Source organism: Temnothorax americanus, unplaced genomic scaffold (genome assembly GCF_048541705.1).
Source record: "Temnothorax americanus isolate GAGA-0224 unplaced genomic scaffold, ASM4854170v1 Scaffold3, whole genome shotgun sequence".
Taxonomy (NCBI): Eukaryota; Metazoa; Arthropoda; class Insecta; order Hymenoptera; family Formicidae; genus Temnothorax; species Temnothorax americanus.
The window spans coordinates 6226169-6242675 of NW_027509442.1; the positions used below are offsets into that span (position 1 = coordinate 6226169).

General features: G+C 35.1%; 1 protein-coding gene across 1 annotated transcript; it reads left to right on the forward strand.

The window, feature by feature from the left end:
• The first annotated feature begins 1704 nt into the window (after positions 1–1704).
• On the forward strand, positions 1705–15254 carry LOC143900690 (sodium/potassium-transporting ATPase subunit beta-2). The gene is made up of 5 exons (XM_077412322.1): positions 1705–2504; positions 9171–9431; positions 9606–9784; positions 10196–10469; positions 10737–15254. The coding sequence occupies exons 1-5, from the start codon at positions 2378–2380 to the stop codon at positions 10838–10840; spliced, it is 945 nt and encodes a 314-aa protein (XP_077268448.1). The 5' UTR covers positions 1705–2377; the 3' UTR covers positions 10841–15254.
• The last annotated feature ends 1253 nt before the right edge of the window (positions 15255–16507 follow it).

Sequence of the window (16507 nt, forward strand, 5' to 3'; positions counted from 1 at the left end):
AGTAGAAACAGTTTTCTAAAACAAATTTTTTTTAATAAAAAAAATGTCCTATCTCTGCAACGTCGATTTTCTTTCACAAAACGAAAAGAAATGAGTATAAGGGAGATATTAATCTTGATTGATACGAAAAATCATGATTTTGTGATGACGTTATGTTATAAACAGAAATATTTTAAAAGTCTTAAAAAGCTTTACCCCCTTTTTAGATACTCATATTACAAATTAAAGATATTATAGATTACTTCAATGTAATTAACTTATTTTGAACTGATTGTCACAAGATTGCCGGTTTTTCTGTTAGACGGATATGAATCAAATTTTTCAGTAGAAGGCGCATTGAGAAAATTTCAATGACACAAGTGTTTTTAATTCAAAGAGCATAAAAACTTTTACACGTGTGGGAGTGTTGCGCGTGACTGATGCGTGAGCTTATTCAATCACGAAACTTATAAGAGTAGCTTGCAAAATCTGCTCTTGATAAACCTGACCGAATCTGAATTATGTTGTTGCCAAATTATAATCTCAACGATCACGCCACGCGTTCAAGCACTTCAGTAAAATGCGAGTTTTTTTAATAATTGAGGCTTTTTAATCTTTTCTTCGGATTTAAAAAGTTTATTTTGCATTGCAATATATCTTTGAAGAAATATAAACACTATTATTTAGAAATTTATTAGATTTAACAATTAGATTGTAGAACATCCATAGAAAATCTATGGAAAATGGTAAATTATTGACCTCTTTTTTAATCGATCGCAGTACATTAATTAATAATTACTCGATTATAATTAATTGTCATAATTAGCAACTGTATTATTATTCATTGATAGTTTTAAATTTGAAACGAAAAGATAAATATTAGAATAAATATTAGAATAAAATTGATAGGTGGATAATTGCATTGGTAATTAAATTAGCGATTTATCATATTTATTACATTATACATATATTTATATAATATATTATATTATATTTTTATTATTTATTATATCATCTCAAGATATATTTTTTATACTCTTACATTATATTTATTACATTATGCGTTAAAATATACGAAAAAATATGAAGGCACTGATCAAAGTTAATACTAATTAACAATGATTCAAATACTTATGTCAGTTGGAAAAATAATACCGCGATACTTATCGCGATGGGCGTGCGAAAAATTGCTTATTAAGTACCGCGTCATCGTATATGCTGTCAGAGGATATCGTTACGTGTACGGGGGGGATAATCGCGACGGCGTTTTCGGTACGCTCGCTGCAATTTGAGGCCCGCGCCCGCGGAAAAGACCGTGCCGCCAGCCGTTATTCCCTCTCGGGCTATCGCGGCAGTCTCGAACACTCCACGTGACCCACTATCCGCTTTCCTCCCCTCCAACCCCTCTCGCCTCTCGCTCTCACACGGTCTCGATATCATCCCCTCCTCTCTTTCCTTAACGTATGTATGTAACTATGTACATCACCCTCCCTTCCCTATAGCCTATCCGTTTCCTCGCGAGAGAGAGAGAGAGCTAGAGACTTAATACGCATACGCGAGTCGGCTCGGCTGCGCATCGCGTCGCATAAAAGCTCCGTTCCCGAGCGGTCGGCGTTCTCGCGGGACGGGGGACGGGGGGGTCGATCGAAAGCACCTAAAACGAGACGGCGGGCGGTGGTGGTGGTGGGGGGGGGAGGCTCGAAATCCGCGGAGGGTTGAGGGTTGCGAGATCGCCGTTGAGTCGGGGTACATCGCCCGTCGTTGCCGGTGGAGCCACCTAGGTCTCGCGAATCGGTCCCCGCGAACTCGCGAAGGGGTGAGAAAGGAAGAGAGGGTAGAAGGAGGATGGGTACCGAGAGGGTGATCGCGTGGCGCGGGAGGGGTGGTAAGGAAATCACGTATTGACGCGTCTGCGTGGTCACGCCGGCGCGTTGCCCGCCGCGGAGGGTGCGCCGTGGGGGACGAGGGGGGGTGAGAAAGGCGACGGGGAGGTGGAAGGATAGAGGTATACCGAAGACCTCTCTCGCGGGGGTCGGGCCAGCCTCGATCGCTCAATATTCAACCCTTCGCCGGACGAGAGCGCCCGACAGCAGCGGCTCCTCCAGACGGGGGCACGAATCGACCGTTCCTTCCTTTGCGCCCTCGCCCGCGGAGCTGTTCGATCGGCGGCCGACGTTCCGCTGGAGGAAGGAAGCTCCTCAGCCCTCGGGGAAGGATCAGCACGCGCGGCACGGTGGCACAGCGCGTTTTCCTCACTCACTTCGCGCCTTCTTCCGTTCTTCCGTCGTCGCCCCCGGAGTTCCACCCTTTTTCTTCTTCGCGCGCACGGTTCTTCTCGTCCCCGTCGTCGTCGTCGTCGTCGTCGAGAGTCATCGTCGAGAGTCGTCGTTAGAACGAGATGGAGGGCAAGAAAGTCGAGCAGTATTACATGCCGCCGCCGAAGCTCGGGAAATGGGAGGGCTTCCGTGTCTTCATCTGGAACTCCGAGACGGGACAGTTCCTGGGGCGCACCGGCGCCAGTTGGGGTGAGTTCCTTTTTTCAGCGACAGAGTATATATTTTAGTATAGCGACACTCGAACATCAGCTTCTCCCGTTGAGTTCTCGCGTCTCTCGACCCGCCCCTCTGTGCGCAAGATTATTTTCCGGGAGACAAACCGCTGACTCTCCTCCGATTATCCAAGTTTGATTGATTAGAAGAATTAAGATGTCCTGGTGTTGCCTTGGTTCAAGTCACGTAGCGTGTAATTTTTGTATAGTTTGACGCAAGTGTAGATATAGATGTAGTAGTACGTTATTTGACAATCGTATTAGGCGTTAATCCTTTGCACTTTGGTTACGTCGTTGTAGCGTCTCTAACGGCTCGATCGTAGAGGAATACCTTTAGATATTAAAAGTAGCCTAACTGGTGGTTCGACCAATCCGAGTGTGAACGTAGGTTGGATAGTATACCGTCTATATATAAAAAAAGAACCGTTACTCTATTCAACTTCATATTTCCATACCTACATCGTATTTATATATTTATATCATGTCATTTCGTTTACTTTGCGCGTCAAGTTAAGCGAAAAAGCCATAGGCATCCTGGTAGTTCGTATTTGTACTGACCCAATTATGTAGAATGTATGTACAAGAGAAATTACTAAAATTACTTCAACACGCTTTAGCATAGCACTACATTTTTGGACTCTTCTAGATATATATTGGATATGTTTTACAAGATTCGACATTCGAAATAATTTATTTGCAGTGTTAAAACCAGACATTTGTGGGGAATCGTTAAATAAATTATTATACATCATTAATATTCGTTAATACTGTTACGTAATTTTTCGTTTTTTTTTTGGGTCCGATCCGGATTACTTTCATCACATTTCGTTTGACCTGTGTCAAGATTAACGACCAAGCGTGCAAAATTGGAGGGAGATTAACATGTGTATCTAAGAGAAAAAAAAACGTCATAAAGACTCTTCGAGTCTTTCTGCAGAGATGGTTTGAAATTGTCTTTTATATGATATTTTTTTTGGAGCATGTACAGCTACTTATACATTATCCACCGTAACATTTATCGATTAAAATATACGACACGGCCAATCTGAATATAACGGTCTATAAAAATATTTACTGTCAGTTAAATCTGTCACTCCGATATTTATTCAACGCTACAACGACACAATGAAGGCGAAGCTGTTCGGAGATGTGCGTTAACAAGAAGAAGAATATGAGGAGCTGGAATTACTTGAATAAATTGGTATATCAATGATTTAATACTTACATAACTTTGCCGACGAAACTGATCTCCATTGCAATAGTTAGATTGTTATTGAAGTTATGTAAAATAAGAAGTAAGTAAGTTATGTCGCTCGTATAATTTTGTAAAAATTCAGGAGTTGAACAAATTATCCGTGATATATATTAGAGATTGCAGAAACGTGTATTTACTGGAGTAGCAATTTTGTTAAATCAATAATCATTAAATATACCTCCAGTGTATCTTTTTACCGTTTTATATTTCATTTTTATTTGAAAAATTAGTGGAATGATATTTTCAACATTCCCTTCGAAAGATAAGATAAAGGTTTCAAAAGATACGGGTGGTCGAAGGTTATATATGACGAAGGCTCATTACGTAATAAGACATAAAAGATAGCATAGTTATACCATTGTGACGTTTCCTAGATCGGAAAATTTTGTCGCGACATTCTCAACGTATTGTTAACGTATTGTAATAATTTATTTTTATAGGCATAAACAATAATATACAAAACAATTAAAAATTTTGAATTTTTGATCAGGCACGTTTAGGTATTATAATTTAAATTGAAATTTTTACTCGGCCTAAATTGGCACTCAAATTGGCCGAGAAATTTAAATTTGTAATAGTGTTAAAAAATTTATCAAATTTACTAAAAGTTTAGAGAATAAATGGTTTAATATATAAGTTTGGAAAATATTCTATAAGTAGCAATTTTCAACCAACGAGGTTTACCATAATCAGTGTTATTTTTATTCACGATCGGTGAAAATTGACATGAGATTTTTATTCTTCGCGAGTTGTTTGAAAGTTTTGCTCTTTCTGAGAACGATTGTCAGTGATTTATCTTTTGAGAATCAGTAATTCAGTTTACGTATACAAATTTACATATTTGGAATTATGCTGTTACATAACTTAATCTCCGTGCTTGTGAGTTTGTAAAAAAAGACGCTAGTTAATTTGCAACTTTAAATGGTATTAGTCATAACATCATGCTAGTGCACAAAATGACTATTTATAGAGGCAAAATTTATCCAACGGCCAGCTACAAGTTACGTAAGACATAGTTTCCTCCATCGGAAGTGTTATACGCGGCGTAAGGTTTCGCATGCATGTGTACTTCACTACTTATCGCGATCGTGAAGTATATATTGAATCAGAAAAAGTGCAAAAATAAATAATACGCACCTTCCAGGGTAACGAGAGAAAAAATTGATATCTAATGTTTTAATCACATGTAAATGATGATTACGCATTTATGCAAATTAAATTGTGATCTACTAAGAACTGTGTAGCACTTGATATTGAAAATTAAAGGATTTCGGAGGAATTAAGTTTGAGGGAACTATAGAGAGAACACAGATTATATTTTTTTAAATTAATCACAATTAATTGCATCAAATTGGATTTGTATTGGCAATTTTCTAAGCGTTAGATGTATTACCAAGTGTTAGATGCTTACGTAACTAAACTAAAGCTATCTAAAAACCCAAACGCGAGACGAAGACAGAATATTGATCGAGCACATGAATCTCTTGATATCTTGGTATTTTCCTTTTGAACAACTTATGTAGGCAAGTACATTTTAGCTTATATTGAAACTATCTTTAGGCTGGTCATTATGCCAATATATTAATCGGTCTGACGATGGTCCCAATACCGTCTGAGATGTTTTCATTCGTTCATATAGGCAGTTAAAATTGAAAATATCTCGTAATAAACGTAAGGTGACGATTTCCACGTGCGTTAACAAAGTGCGTTAAACGTAAGCAGAGTGCTGTGGTTTAGTATATGGATATTTCTTGGTCTATACTTATACTGTTGCGCATATCCTGTTTTGATAAAATGGCATTAAGCGTTGGTTTTTACATCTTTTCATTAACGAGAAATTTATACGCAATAATAGTTTAACTTTTAATTGACTCCTTACATAACTATATCTTTTAAAAAATTGTTTTTAACATCGCTAACGAAATATCTTGTTTCTCTCATTTTTCTAAAATAATTTGTCTTTTTAACTGAAACAAAAAGCTGAATTTTAACTGTAAAAAAATTATTATAAACTCTATAAACGCGCGTATAAATAATGTAAAATAATTTATTATTTGAGTGCGCGCACATATATGTACGTTAGGATCGATAGAACTTTCTCTATATATTATTTCAATTGCAATTTTTATTTTGTTTTTAATTATTGAGAGAGATAACTGTAATATATTTACTTATACATTGCAATATAAAAATCTGTATGTAAAACCAACTTCTTTCCACGACTTATCACTGCCATTATTTGCTACTTCAGTTCCAACAGAGAATCAAAGTTTGTGCGGTTACCTACATCCGTATATCGGAGGGGTGCGACCTCGCTGCACAGACTTCCGTCGTTCTATTTTTACATTCTACCGCTTGAGATAGCAGCAGGAGAAAATGCACGAGTGAGAGATGTCATAAGTTTTCAATAGGGTAGCTTTTTAAATAACTTTACCGCGGTATTTTACTGTAAGGTTAAAAACGCACATCGCGATTGAGGATTTGCTCTTTTATAAGTTCTTCGATTCCTTTCGTTTATTACGATATTTCATTTATATATTTTATGTATAATAAAATATAAATTCTTTTCATAATTTGTTTTTTCCACATAACTCTAGCCCGTACGTTTATCACATCGTCTTCTCCTCTTCTCTTCACTTTTATCTTTATCTTTCTCTCTCTTTTCCACGCCTGTTTTATCACTTTTTATCTATGCCCCTTCGCTCTATACCGTTGAGGTCGATCGACTTCCGCCAAAATCAATACGAGCCGTCTCCGTTACCATCTCGCAGAAATGGTACGGTCTGATTTCTATACTGGATAGTGTTAGCGTCTGCGCGCTACTAACGCAGCCGATTTTTCCAGCTGAATGTCCTACATTTTAAGTTCGATCCTGCAGATCTTTCGGCAAACAAAGCTGAATAAAGCTTTTTACAAAGTAATGAGGTTTGCGGTATATTAAAAATTAGCGAAGAGATAATTAGCAGTTATGCCCATTATGTATTATCGCGTCAGAATACTAATGGCCTATTTGACGAAAGAAATTGTCGGCATTCGGTGTCGTTGCATTCTGCACCGTGTCGATCGATATCTCGAGAAAAGTCATAGAAATGTTACGTTACCGTAGCGACTTCGTGCAGCCATTTTGAGCGAGCCATTGGTATAGAGTTAATTACTATATTATTTTTAGAGTCTTGATGTTAAAATTAGATGATAAAAAAAATTAGACAAATTGCTTTCTGGGAGACTCGACAGCAATATCCAATTTATCTTAAAATACTAAAAAAGTTTTTTATGTAACAAAATCTGCTATAATTAATTGCTAAAAATTAAATATTATTTATCATACGTATCTATATAGTATTATATTTCTTACATAATAGATTATTACAAAATATGTATCTTTCTAAAAGAGTAATTACATTACAAAGAATAACTCACAAAATTTTTTACGAGAAATAAAAGTAACTGTAAGTACTTCTGGAATCGCCTCTCAGTTATGATATTTTTTATCTCAAAATATATTATTTATTTATCAGTATAATTATTTTTAGTTGATATAATTAAACGAGAGAAGTGGAACGTCACAAACGTCTGCGAACATACGTTTGTGATTATTTTGATTTGTAATTATCCGCGACATTTAATTAGGGTATGAACACATTAGCGTCTAACGATTATGCGATTATGATGCGATTATGATCGAACGCAGGCTTTATACGATTAAGCAAATGCATCGTGTTATCGTTCACAAAGAGATAACTATAGTGACAGAATCAAACGGAAAGTTTTCATCCATATAAAGAAGATCTGTTTTTCTCTAATAATGTCTCTATAATTTGTACTTAATTCTTTTCTGAACAAACAGTATCGTCGCGTTTTATAAAGTTTTATTTATAGAAAATAGACGAAAGGAGACCTGGCTATATGTCAATTAAATAAAAAACCACGTCCATTCTTTTTAAAGTCTTAAGGATTTATATAAATCATATATAAATAAATATATTAAAACATTAATTTTTTATCTCTAAAAAAAAGTAAATTTATAATAATTGTAAAGATGCAATTGATATCTGTTTGGAGAACGCATTCTCTTGGAAGTAATGTCGCTTTGCGTGCGTAAGAATATGTTCGTCAATGATTTGTATAACAAACACATGGCATCGCTTATACCCAATACCAATTCAGGCCAATTAGACGCCGGATCATAATTGTCACGATGTTCCAGCCTTCGACCAGCAAACGATAGCAACAATAGAGATTACGCTCGTAAAATAATATATTTTATATATATTAGTTTCGATATTTTAATCCTAAATCAGACAATGTGTCTATTTTGATTTTTCATTGATCGTATCGATGAAATATTAGCTATGTAAATAAAAAATTCGTTAAGCAGCAATATTACAAACGCATTTTTAACAAATATTTTAAGATTTAAGAAAGATGTTCTGGAACTTTTTGCTCGCGTTATTTGAACAAGTACGAAAAATTGTTTTGACACAAGTTAAAATATAATTGATACGATAGCGAAAAAGAACTTGGTCGATAAAATAACTTATAATAGATCGCGTGTTTCAAAAGAGCTAGTGGTAAGTTTGACTTGCGATTATGTAATAAAGTAGCTTTCGTGTTTCGAGCAATTTCGATCGATTTTATAGAATTAGCCTTGAGATACTTTTTTCATATGATGCACAAGAAATAATGGGTAATACGAGCGTCTATTTGCTTGATGCAACGATATTGCAACGTTTAATTGAATTTAAATAGCAAATGTTACTTACACAAGTATTTATAACGTATAAACAGAAATAGAAATATTCTTAAACGGAAAGTGTGTGTAAAATTGTTGTTCTAGCTTTCAATAGAAATTACATTACTCTTCAATTATAGGAGTTGTACTACTCTTAGAAAAATAGCACTTTGTACCATAGATAAATAGTACGTACCATTTAACGCATTGTGATATATACTTGTCGTGTTTAGAATAAATTATATATTGTTAAATTTACGCATCGTTAATTTTCTAATGAATAATTTATTGTGGAATAAATTAATAAATAATCCTTGTATATTATTTTGATCATAAAAATTAAATTGTATGCACTTATATAATTCTACAAATAAGTAGCTTTTATTCAGTAAAAATATATAATGTCACACAAAATGTGAATGTGTTTTCGTTTTTTATTTTTTAATACATTTTATTTGTTAATGAAATAAATAAATAATTAGTAAATAGATTGATATAAAGTAGCATTGATAAGCAATCGTTAAAATTATATATTTTAAACTAAAAGAATGTATTCGTTCTTTCCATATCGAAGTTTAAGAAATAAGAAATAATTTCTTTTCTCGCATTATAAAATTCAACGATATTTTGTCTTATATACGCAAATATATTTTCAGCTAAAATTTTGCTGTTCTACGTAATTTTCTATGCCGTCCTGTCCGGCTTCTTCGGTGCGATGCTCGCTGTGTTCTATCAGACGTTGGATCCGAACGCGCCGAAGTGGCAGCTGGATAATTCGCTGATCGGCAGCAATCCGGGTCTCGGTTTTAGGCCTATGCCTCCCGAACGCAACGTCGAAAGTACTTTGATTTGGTACAAGGCTAGCGACGAGGGTAATTATCTACACTGGACCAGGGAGTTGGACAGATTCTTGGAAGGTAAGACACAGACACTTGAATGAAGCACACTTTTTAATGTAAAAGCGAATAATAAAACCAAATTAATTACTCTATTTATTTTGAAGAAACATTGTTCATGTTGAATTAAATTTGTTAACTAACCGGCACGGAATTAATATGCAGTTTTCAAGATGTAATTTCTATGCAATGCAGAATATCAAAAGCCGCCGGGTAGTACGAACAGCTACGAGAGAGTGATATGTGATTACGGTAAGCCAGCACCACCAGGCAAAGTCTGCGATGTAAACATGGCCACTTGGGGACAATGCACGAAAGATAACAAATACGGCTTCAGCAGATCCGCGCCTTGTATCTTCTTAAAACTGAATAAGGTTTGTATATCATTTTTATGTAATCTACTAAACTTTCATGAGAATTTTATGCACCCCTTTAAATCGAAACTGCGTTTATACGAGATGACAAAGAAAATGGAATAATAAATCGCTAGTTTTTAATGTTTTTTTCCAAGCATTTTCTCTTTTATAATCCAGTAAGCAAAATAACTGATTGAGAAAGTATTTAAATTATTGAATTTGAAAATTTTTTTGTTCTTGGATTTTTATAGATATCCAGACTAAAAAAGAACAACAAATTTTTAAAAATTTCAAAGATTATCTTTTACTGTTTCTTAAAGACAGATTTAGTATTTCTCGAATTTAAAAAGCGACCAAAATGACTGGACACATTATATATCCCTAGTAAAGATGTCGATTAAATAAAATTATATCTTAAACTTGTTTCAGATTTTTGGATGGGAACCGAAATTTTATAATGATACCAAAAATTTGCCGGCTATGATGCCAGCGGATCTCAAGGAGCATATCATGCAAGAAGAAAAACACAACAGACTGGACACTGTCTGGGTGTCTTGCGCTGGTGAAAATCCTGCCGATGTGGAGAACATGGGTGCGATTCAGTACATACCACGTCGTGGTTTTCCTGGCTTTTATTTCCCATTCAAGAACACTCAAGGATATTTGAGCCCTCTTGTAGCTGTGTTCTTCGAAAAGCCCAAGTGTATGTATACATTTAATTTTGTCTTCAATGTTAACAATATGTTCGAAATGGAAGACAACTTCTCGCTAGATAGCTATTTTTATTTTTAGACATCTAAAGATCTAGGAATTAATCTAAATGTCTAAAAGTTAGATAAATTTTTAAGTTCAACGATTTCAAAGAGTTATCGATCCAAAGTCAATATCCAATCAAGTCTACGGATCCGACAGATTGTTAAGATCCACATATATCAACGAAATAATTAACATTTATCGGTGTTTGTTACAGACGGCGTGCTCATCAATATCGAGTGCAAAGCATGGGCACACAACATCTTTCATGACAGATTTGAAAGACGTGGCTCGGTGCACTTCGAACTAATGGTAGACTAAGCCCGGCCATTTCGATCATTCGCCAGATCATAACCGCTACTAACCGCGTCCAAGTAGGAAGCCGCAAGAGAATAGAACAGAAAGAAGACATTTTTTTTTAACCTGCCTCGTTGGCCGACCGCGATCACACTCTGTACCATCCGGTTTTCTCTCTGCCCGACGATACCGCTCCGGATTAGCCTTACTTCTTCTCACTGTCATCATTTCATCAGCTCATCGTCTTCGTCGTACTTACAACGATTGTAACAGCGTTATCCATCGATCATGTCAATCGCCAAGAGAAGGAAACAGAAAGAAGGAAGACGGGGAAAGGAGAGAGAAAGAGAAATGGAGAGAAAGGGAGATAGAGAGAAAATGAACAAAAGGGCAAAGCAAACGAGAAAATGAGCTCAACGGAGCAATCAACTACAATCGAGATGCACAAAACAAAATGGGAAGGAAGAAAGGTGAAATGAACAATCCCGCACAAAAGCCGGGCGGTATCTTCTCTTATTTCTGCCAGGGTTGTGTTACGGGGAGTGATCTCGACCATCGACGGCTAGTCGATCGTTCGCAAAACTTAATTCGCGCGCGCGCGCGCGAGAGAGAGAGAAAAAGAGAGAGAGAGAGAGAGAAAGCGAGAAAGAGAGAGAAAAAGAGAGAGAGAGAAATTCTCCTTTAGTTAAGAGCCCACCGACCGTTTCAGTTAGATTCTCTTGAGCTTTTTGTCACACGCGTTTCTTTTCACAGAGACGAGCTCTGGCCGATAAGTTGTCATGGTATCGCGGATGATCGATAATCTTAGTTCAGCCATGTAGATGTATATTACATTAGTGTATTTTTGCCCATCGCGCGTTACATCTTGGCATGTCGGTACGTTGAAATTTTTGGGCATTGGTATAAGAGAAGTGGTACTCGGTGAATTTTAATAAAAGACAGCAGGCACAAAGGGATACAAGTACGCGTTAAGCTCAGTTGGACTAATCGCTATCAAGTAACAATGGTAAACGTTGCTTGTAACGTTATTGGAAACTTTGAGTGATGTTAATAGTGTTAAAAAAAAGTTAACCGCAAGCAACGTATAACTGTCATCTATTGAAATGTCGAATAAAGTTAAACGTTATGTACGAGATTGCTAAGTCCAAAATTTTTCCAAAACTCTCGGTATTGATGAGATATAGTGAAAAATCTTTATAAAAATGGAACAAAAATTTGTTAAAAATTTTTGTTTTTGAAATATCTCATCGAGCTTCACGTATTAACATTTAAATTATCAGGTTTTCAATTTTGGTAAACAACGCGTTACTAAAATCGTCTCGATGTGTTACGTTTGCAACGTGACGCATGTCACATAACAACGCAGATCGCAATTCTATTTATATGGCTACAAAAACTATCGAATGCTATTCGTATTGATATCGTTATTCGTATAGTTATGTTTGTCTTGTATACTGACAATTGTTACTTGTATTCCTTTGTTTTGCAGGATATTTTCAATTGAGAGTTAAAATTAAGTGTTATTATATTGAAATCTGCTATGGAGCATGGCGAAAGAATATAAGCAAAGATACGGATATTAAAGAGGCAATCGATAGTCATTGCCACCCAATAATATGTTGAATGTGTATGATGATCTATGATTCTATATAATGCATTTTTCATGCGGTAAAAATACTAGAATCTATGGATTCTTGCATGCAGAGACACTCGGATTCGCAGATTGTTGAATCTACTGATTTTTGAGCTCATAAATGCTCGGATTTACGGATTTGGATTCCCAAGTTTTTTTGAAGTCTTGGATCGTCAAAAAACTTATTTTAATTTACGAGTGGTATGTGGTAAAAACAAAGAGAATTAGATGTGACAGTGATTTTAATTAATAAACTCTGCACTTAAGAATTTACTCACATGTTTGACATGTCGATGTTAAACGTTGCAGTTGTTAATTGTGTGTTATTAATTTATTGAGCCTACGAGTTCAACGATCTCGAAAGAAATTTTGATAGAAAAAAATTGCAAACAAAGATCTACAAGATATGAAATTTTGAATTAGAAAAAATTGTCAACCTTTAGAAAACATTTTAATTCTATATTGACTGCAAATTTGTAAATCTATTGAATTCAATTACGAATTATAAAATTTAGATGCGATTATAAATATGTACGTTTAAAACTGATATTGCGGCGTGAAAGTTCCAAGACTTTGTAGATCCGAGTTTGTGTGCGTGCGTGATATAAAGATATATGAAAATAAAAATAAAACGGTAAGATGCATGAAATATAGAAATGCAGATCATGATATATAAACTTAAAGAATTTATGAATTCAAAGATTTATGTGATATCAACGATCTGTACATCTAAGACTCTATGGGCCCAAGAATCTTCTTATCTGAGGATATATGAGGGCAAAAATCTATATACTCAGGAATCTATAAATCAACAGCAAGAATCAACAAGAATCTACAGATTTAAAGATCTGTGCGTGGACCTAAGAATTCAAATTTAAAAAAAATTTTACGAATACGAAAATTTGCAAATACAATAATCTGTAAGTCCAAGGATCTATTGATTTTGCGAATTAATATTTAATTTGCGATTTGAGAAATATTTTAGTTGTTAAGCATGTAGAAGAGGCATTGCAACACTATCAGGTCGGCACTGACAAGATACATTGTAATAATACAAAAGGAACTCTCATGCGCGTTTAGTACTTACTGAATAAGATTTCGCGAAAACTGCTAATAAAAAATTACTGGAAGGGAATTTAAAAGTCTATACTTAAAAACAATTTTCAAAGAGCACTCGCGATCAGTAATTACTACATTTTTAATAGTGATAGTACGAAAAATGTACATTGATCGTATACTATAATAATATAAATATGTTATATTAATAATATATAATATATCGATAGCTAAAGCATTAAAATTGTTGATGCATTAATAGTAATACTGATCGTGGTAGCCCTCCATAGGTACTTAATTCCAATAATGATTGATTTCTGGATGTACTTAAGCCAAAGGCATCATTGATCTTAAACCGAACTGTCGATATATCACAAATAGGCGTTTAGTCGCGATCAAAGCGTTATATTGCACGCAAAGATTTATATTGATTTTGTCAAAACTATATGCGGCGCGACATTGCGACAGTGGAATGCGTATTATTTATATATTGTATCATATAATATTTAATATTAGTTCACGTAAACCTGTATCCTACACAAGTTGTTAAGTTCTGTGGTTGAAGAGAGAAGAAACTGGCCGAACTGTTTTTTTTCTGCATTGATGCAAACATTACGTTTGGACAAAAGAAAATACATTCCGAAGGAAAGTACATTCTAAATGATCGTAATGTATTGAGAAACGAACGTTGGATCATCGATACGAGTATCTCCTAATGGGACTTCAACCTGAGGAAAACGATGTATCACATTTTATGTACAAGTACTTTATGTAGTTTTCATTAGGTTAATTATACTGTGCGAATAATATGTATTGCAGTAGATAAGTATCGGTTATAAAAAAAAAATATATATATATATATAGATCTTAAAATCCGTAAATCTGTTAATCCATAGATTCACCGATCACATTTAGCATCATAGACCCTCGCTTTTACGAAATGTGTATAGCATCGTAGATTGAAAGATAAATAGATCCATGGATCTACAGATTCACAGATCCATCGATCCACACACGTGCACAGTTCGTCTACATATATTTTAGAGATTCACAATCATTTCTTCATAATTCCTTGAACCTATTGTTATTCATAAGTTATTCTTGATTAATATATCTTATTCACGATAGTCGTTAAGCGCCTGTTTGTTAAATCAGAATTAAATCAACCATGTATCTTGAGATATAAATTTCCTAACATTATTCAAATAACGCAAGCATCTAAAAAGGCGTCTGTAAGACGTCCTTTTGTAGACATCTTTAAGATTTTTTCCCCAAAAAAGCGTTTAAAATATGTCGATAAAATATCCTGTGCGCGACTTTCTGAAATATACGTCTCGTTTATAACGTCTTAAAGTTGTCTATTACACGACATTTTTCGAACTATACGCAAGAAGGATGTTACTACAGTGATTATAGTAATTATTGTAACACAATCTATTAATTCCTATGCGTATCGCGTGCCTAAAGTTTGGTGAAACTAAAGCTTTAGAGGAAATTGTAATTAGATCGCGGGTTAACTCGATCGCAGCAAGCTCGAGCTTTCGACGAGAGAGCCGCTGTGCCAGATGACACTTTTTTTTCTCCCCTGCGCGCTATCAATATTTTCCTTTTACGAGCATATACTTATGCCCGCGTGAGCGCCGGGCGGCTATTCCATCGACGTCTGAACAAACACATCCGTGGTCTAATTATAATCTATAACCGGTTGGCAGTAATATAGGAAAATAATAAATGAAATGGAGACGCCTATTTTCTTAATATTATATTTCGTTCCCCCTTTTCTCTCCTATTTTCAAACGACGCGCCCACCAGCAACACGAATCTTTAACCCGAAGTTATACTCTCGCGCATGCGCACCAGACATCCGGAATTCATGTCCGACCATGCGCAGAAATGTTTCGAGGTAGTCTCAAATCAATAAATAATAGTTTGTAGAAGGCTACTGCAATTTATGAGGCACTAACATTACGGATTTTTGGATCTACGTATCTTAAATCTTTGAACTCATAAAATTGATAAGTTAGTAAATCCTGGAATAGACTCTTGAAAGACGAATCCTTGCATTCAAAGATTCGTAAATGCACAGATTTTTGAATAATCTTGCATGGGCATTCTAAAATTTGAAAAACATTACGCGGCAAAGACATAAAGGGAAAGAGGAAAAAAAAACGAAAGAGAAAGAAGAAAGGACAACATAAAATGTCAAATTTTATATACATATAATCGAAAAATATGCTAATAAATGCTACACGAGGATGGGCTATATATATTATAATTCATTATTGCGGTTTTTAATTGTTGAAATATAAAAATCACACTAATCGTGTGCGTAAGAGAAAGGAGAAGAGAAAACCTTTAATGATACGTGTATGTACGCATCGAGTTCAAGCTGATTGTGTTTAAACTTAGTCAACTACTCGGATCGATGTCTGCTTTTTCAAGATGACCGAAACCGAGACCGAGAAAGACTTGTTTCTTTGCGATTTGATTAATTGTAAGACATCTGTGGGTGCGTGCGTGCGTGCGTATATGTTCTGCATACCATTTCGCTTTTCAAATCGTATGGAACGCGATTTACAAATTAACGTTTATCATTCGAGCGCAAATGTAGAGAAAATGTTTTGAAAAAATTGTAAAAACGAGATAAATTTACAAAAATCAAGAAGGAACTTGTAATGCAATCCATTACGTATATATACCCAATACGACGCTAATACGATATCCGTATTTACATATATATCGATCATACTCCTCTAAATCTGAATCAATGAATAGTACTGCGAATCAGTGACTATTCACTGATTCAGATTTAGAGATACATTATAGGTACATATGTGTATGTACATCCATGTTGTGATTGAAGCTAACAATTTTAATATTCGAGCCAATAGCGCTTTATACGCAGCAGAGGAACGCGTCACTTATTAACAGGATATTTAATTAGAAACCATTAACAAATACGTTCAAAAAAGATCGATATGATATATGCATTCTTGTTAGAT